This window comes from Littorina saxatilis, linkage group LG8 (assembly GCF_037325665.1).
Source record: "Littorina saxatilis isolate snail1 linkage group LG8, US_GU_Lsax_2.0, whole genome shotgun sequence".
In the NCBI taxonomy this organism is placed as follows: Eukaryota; Metazoa; Mollusca; class Gastropoda; order Littorinimorpha; family Littorinidae; genus Littorina; species Littorina saxatilis.
This window is the reverse complement of record NC_090252.1, coordinates 66652669-66657434: the sequence shown is the minus strand read 5'-3', so window position 1 is coordinate 66657434 and position 4766 is coordinate 66652669. Positions and strand designations below refer to the sequence as shown.

General features: G+C 44.4%; 1 protein-coding gene across 1 annotated transcript in view; it reads left to right on the top strand.

Moving 5' to 3' along the window:
- Nucleotides 1–4766, top strand: part of LOC138972446 (inner centromere protein-like) — a 32602-nt gene continuing 27836 nt past the window's right edge. The window contains exon 1 of the mRNA XM_070345095.1: nucleotides 1–99. Coding sequence (XP_070201196.1) covers nucleotides 76–99 — 24 coding nt within the window. The 5' untranslated portion in view covers nucleotides 1–75. The remainder of the gene's footprint in view (nucleotides 100–4766) is intronic.

The window sequence follows — 4766 nt, the reverse complement described above, 5'->3', positions numbered from 1 at the left end:
CGGGTAGATCTGGCAGACACACGGGTGGCTGAACTTTAGTCTCCGAGCAGGCGTTGCTGAGTGCATGCTGGCGCGATGTCGGTGTCCCCTATGAAACGGGTAAGCCTTTGTTGATTTTATTGTGAGTTTTGTTTACTCTTTCTAAGTTTTTGTGTGTGCTATTTTTGTGAAATAAGAACAAGAGACTACAGATAAAAAGAACTAGAATAAGAAAAACAAAACAAACAAAATGTACTCACCAGAAACATTGACAATGTTGTTTTAGTTTTTTTTAGTTGAACGTTAGGTGTGGTATTGTCTGTCCTCTTCGTTGCTGGTTCTCTTCTTTCTCGTTCTTTCATCTCTCCTTGAATTTGCAAAGACCTTGTGTCGAAACCGGTCCTTGTTCGTGTTTATTGTCCGTGTTTATTGTCCGTGTTTATTGTCCGTGTTTATTGTCCGTGTTTATTGTCCGTGTTTATTGTCCGTGTTTATTGTTCGTGTTTATTGTCCGTGTTTATTGTCCGTGTTTATTGTCCGTGTTTATTGTCCGTGTTTATTGTCCGTGTTTATTGTTCGTGTTTATTGTCCGTGTTTATTGTCCGTGTTTATTGTCCGTGTTTATTGTCCGTGTTTATTGTCCGTGTTTATTGTCCGTGTTTATTGTCCGTGATTATTGTCCGTGATTATTGTCCGTGTTTATTGTCCGTGTTTATTGTCCGTGTTTATTGTCCGTGTTTATTGTCCGTGTTTATTGTTCGTGTTTATTGTCCGTGATTCTGGTGAGAACATTGTTATTGTTATCTTGTTCTATGTTACAATCATTTCGTTTAGTCATTGCTTTATTCAATCATCTATTTGTACAACTCATATTCATTAGCTATAAGCTTATACAACCACTTTTACTTTTGCCTTGGAATTTTTGCTGTTGTTAAAATCACCTTTGTTTAACGTTTCCCTCACCGTCAACAAGATTGGGATTGTGCGGTTTGGAACGTTAGCAGTCAAAGAATTTTTCTTCCAAGTAGAATCTGTCCGCCCATCATTATGTGGGTCTCATTATGTGGGTCTCATTATGTGGGTCTCATTATGTTGGTCTCATTATGTGGGTCTCATTTTGTGGGTCTCATTATGTGGGTCTCATTATGTCGGTCTCATTATGTGGGTCTCATTATGTCGGTCTCAAGCATCCTGACCTGAGGTCAAAATGAGTTCGGCTCATTCTCTCCCTGACAGGATGCCTTGAGTTTCCTTGTCTGGCAAGGAAACCGATTTTTTTTTAACATAATTAGAGCTTTTTGTAATGTGTTATGGATGTAAACAGATTCGCAATCGTCGATAATGATTTTTCATGGTGTTTTGTAATTTTTAAATTACAGAGGAATTTTTATTTTAGACAGTTTCAAGCGAGCTTTTTTTCGCGGATGTATTTACTGTGCAAACAACTCTAAATATGGCATAAGTGTCACGTGATAATCAACCGTTTAGTTTCGGCCCTCGCTGGAGCAGACGATTTTTTTGACAGTGATGCAACCATATATTACGGTCTCCTTCCGGCAGCAGTCCCAAAATGTCGACTTATTTTGACTTATTTTAACCGACTGTTAGTGGGCAAGTCTCATGATAGGTAAAAGCTTTGCACTCCTGCTTTGGTAAAGATAGTCAGCTTATCAGACAGACGGACAGACGGACAGACTGACAGGCGGACAGACTGACAGACGGATATACAAACGGACGGACGGACGGACACACACACAACACACAGACACACACACACACACACACACACACACACACACACACACACACGCACGCATGCACGCACGCACGCACGCACACGCAGCACACACACGCACGCACGTACGCACGCACACACACACAAACACACACACACACACACACACACTTACTCACTCACGCACACATACTCTCTCTCTCTCTCACCTCCCTAGGCCCTTTTCTCTGTCTCCCTCCCTCTCTCTTCTCTCTCCTTAATACAGACAGACCCTTTACCTGGCTGCCTTCCTGCCTAACACACACACACACACCCTCCCTCCACCTCGGAACCCCCCACCCCACAAACACACACATACTCAAATATTTCCACCCCCAGCCCTCCCCAACCCCTTCCCCACAGACAAACCTCTACTCCGTTACCCCCCCCCCCCCCTCCCCCCAACAAAAATCATAGCCACGATAAATGAGCAGGATTACCACCCGAAATCAAGTCCCTCACGTACCCGTCAGTTGACGGGTAGCAGCACGGCTCTGCGGGGTGGCGGATCACTCATTTGGGGACAGTCCAAATCTACCCGCACACGTAATAATCCCTTAACGGTTAAGCCCTCGCGGTTACCAGGTCACAAAAGGTCTGCTAGCTGTGTTGGTACGGTGGAGGTTAAGTACTGTTATCTGCGGGTTTTATTAAAACTTTGGCGAAAGTGAGTGTCGAGTTTGCGTTGTGATGCTTGTGACTAATGTGTGAAATGCGTTTACCATTGATAAGCGAGGGTTCGTTTCGTCTTTGTGTGGAGTTGCTGGGTGCATGTATAATCAGTAATTTAGAGAAAATGATTAAAATGTATCGACTGATCTACGCAGTGATTTTTCTAATATACCCAAACACAACATCCACCTCCCCCCCCCCCCCCCTCCCCCCATCCCCCCCCCTCGCCCTCCCATTCATACATAGGCCTACGTACACACGAACTGTGAGTCTGCGTGTCTCTGCATTCGTCCGCCTGTCTCTGTCTGCCTGTCTTTTTGTCTGTCTGCCTTGTCTGTCAAGCAGACAAGAATGCTGAACGGCAGCGAGCCAAAGAGAGGGACAGACAGACAAACAAGCAAGCGTACAGGCAGACAGACAGGCCGACAGGCTGATGGACAGGTAGACGGACACACCGACAAGCAGGCATGCAGGCGGTAGGCATACAGACTGACAGAAAGACAGGCTAATAAGCGAACGGGCAGACAAAAAGATAGATAGACGCACATACAGACAGACAGACAGACAGACAGACAGACAGACAGACAGACAGACAGACAGACAGACAGACAGACAGACAGACAGACAGACAGACAGACAGACAGACGCAGAGAAAGACAACACGTGTATAAGCTTTGCGTGTTGTGCTCCATGTGTTAAATTGATTGTGTGCGGCATTGTTATCTGTCATTTTCTGAATAAATTGTTTAAACCAAAGAAAGAACAACAGACTGGATCTTAGACAGGCATTGGACAGGTGTCTTCTTTTCAACAAGTTTGTGTTAAAAAAAAAATCTGTCTCGCACTCTTTTTCACGTCATCTACCGGCAGTAAAGATATTATGTGAAATGGTATTAAGACTGCAAGACACGCAATGCTATTCACACGGGAGCGTATCATCTTTCAATTAAGCCATAAACCAGTGATCCGTTGAAAAATAATCACGAACAATCAAAATATGATACAAGTTGAGATCAGTGTTGTGTGCCTTGTCTGGCTGCTTGTCTGGCTGCTTGTCTGGCTGCTTGTCTGGCTGCTTGTCTGGCGGCTTGTCTGGCTGCTTGTCTGGCTGCTTGTCTGGCTGCTTGTCTTAGTTTGTTTTGTGCACGTGCAGTTTTGTTTGTAGCCTAATTCCATCCACTCTTTTGAACTGCCCCTGCTTTTTTTATCGTCGTCTGTCCGGCCGTCTTTCCGTCTGTCTGCCTGTCTGTCCGTGCGAGCGCGTCAATATCTGTGCTGTCGTATTGTAGGCCTTTGCCCCCCCCCCCTCCCCCTCACACGTACACCTGGAACAATTTACGGTAGAAGCAACATTTACTCTGGAAGAAAGGAGTCTTTATGATACCTTCTTTCAATATATAACCATCTTTTTGACCACCACAGATCTGTTTAGTGTTTTACATCGGATCCGAGCACCCTTCCATTTTGCTGCATAGAGTGTACCTTTTGAGCTGGACAAACTGTTCCCACAGTACTTCAGAACACTGGAAAATAGAAGAAGACTATAGCTCCAAATTCTGAGAACTGAAGTCTTGTGCTGATCAATCAAAAACGTATCTGGTAAACATGCATTGTCTTCTTCTTCTGCGTTCATAAGCTGATACTCCCATGTACACGCGTGTCTATTTGTACGAGTGGGTTTTTACGTGTATGACCCTAACCCCACTATTTCGGCAGCCATACGCCGCTTTCGGGGGAAACAGGTATCTGTTTCGTCAAATCATCTCACTCGCACGCTAATCTATTCGCACCGTTTCAATATTCTTATCAAGACTGTGACGAATCAGATCTTATTAGCAACCAGACGGTAAAAGTCGTTTTCATTACAGTTTTAACAGCAATAAAGGGACTATTGTTACAATTCCTGTGGTCGGTATTATCAGAAACCAATCATCACAGGCACGCACTTGACCGCAAAGCTTTGCTTTCAAATGGTCAGTATATAATTGTGACTTCTGGGACTTTGAGTATAGGGTATAGGGGTGTGTATAGGTTTCGCTCGATGTGTTTGTTTGTTTGTTTGGGTGTGTGTTTGTGTTCGCATATAGATCTCAAGAATGAACGGACCGATCGTCACCAAACTTGGTGAACAGGTTCTATACATTCCTGAGACGGTCCTTACAAAAATTGGGACCAGTCAAACACACGGTTAGGGAGTTATTGGTGGATTAAGATTCTACAAGGACTTATAGCGGGACATATTAATGGTCAAAGGGAAATAACCTTCTCAGTTGGTGGCAGTTTTCTTCTTCGTCGTTCGCTCAGACAGCAACTCCGGAGGCCCTGGGTTGGTGGCAGTGAG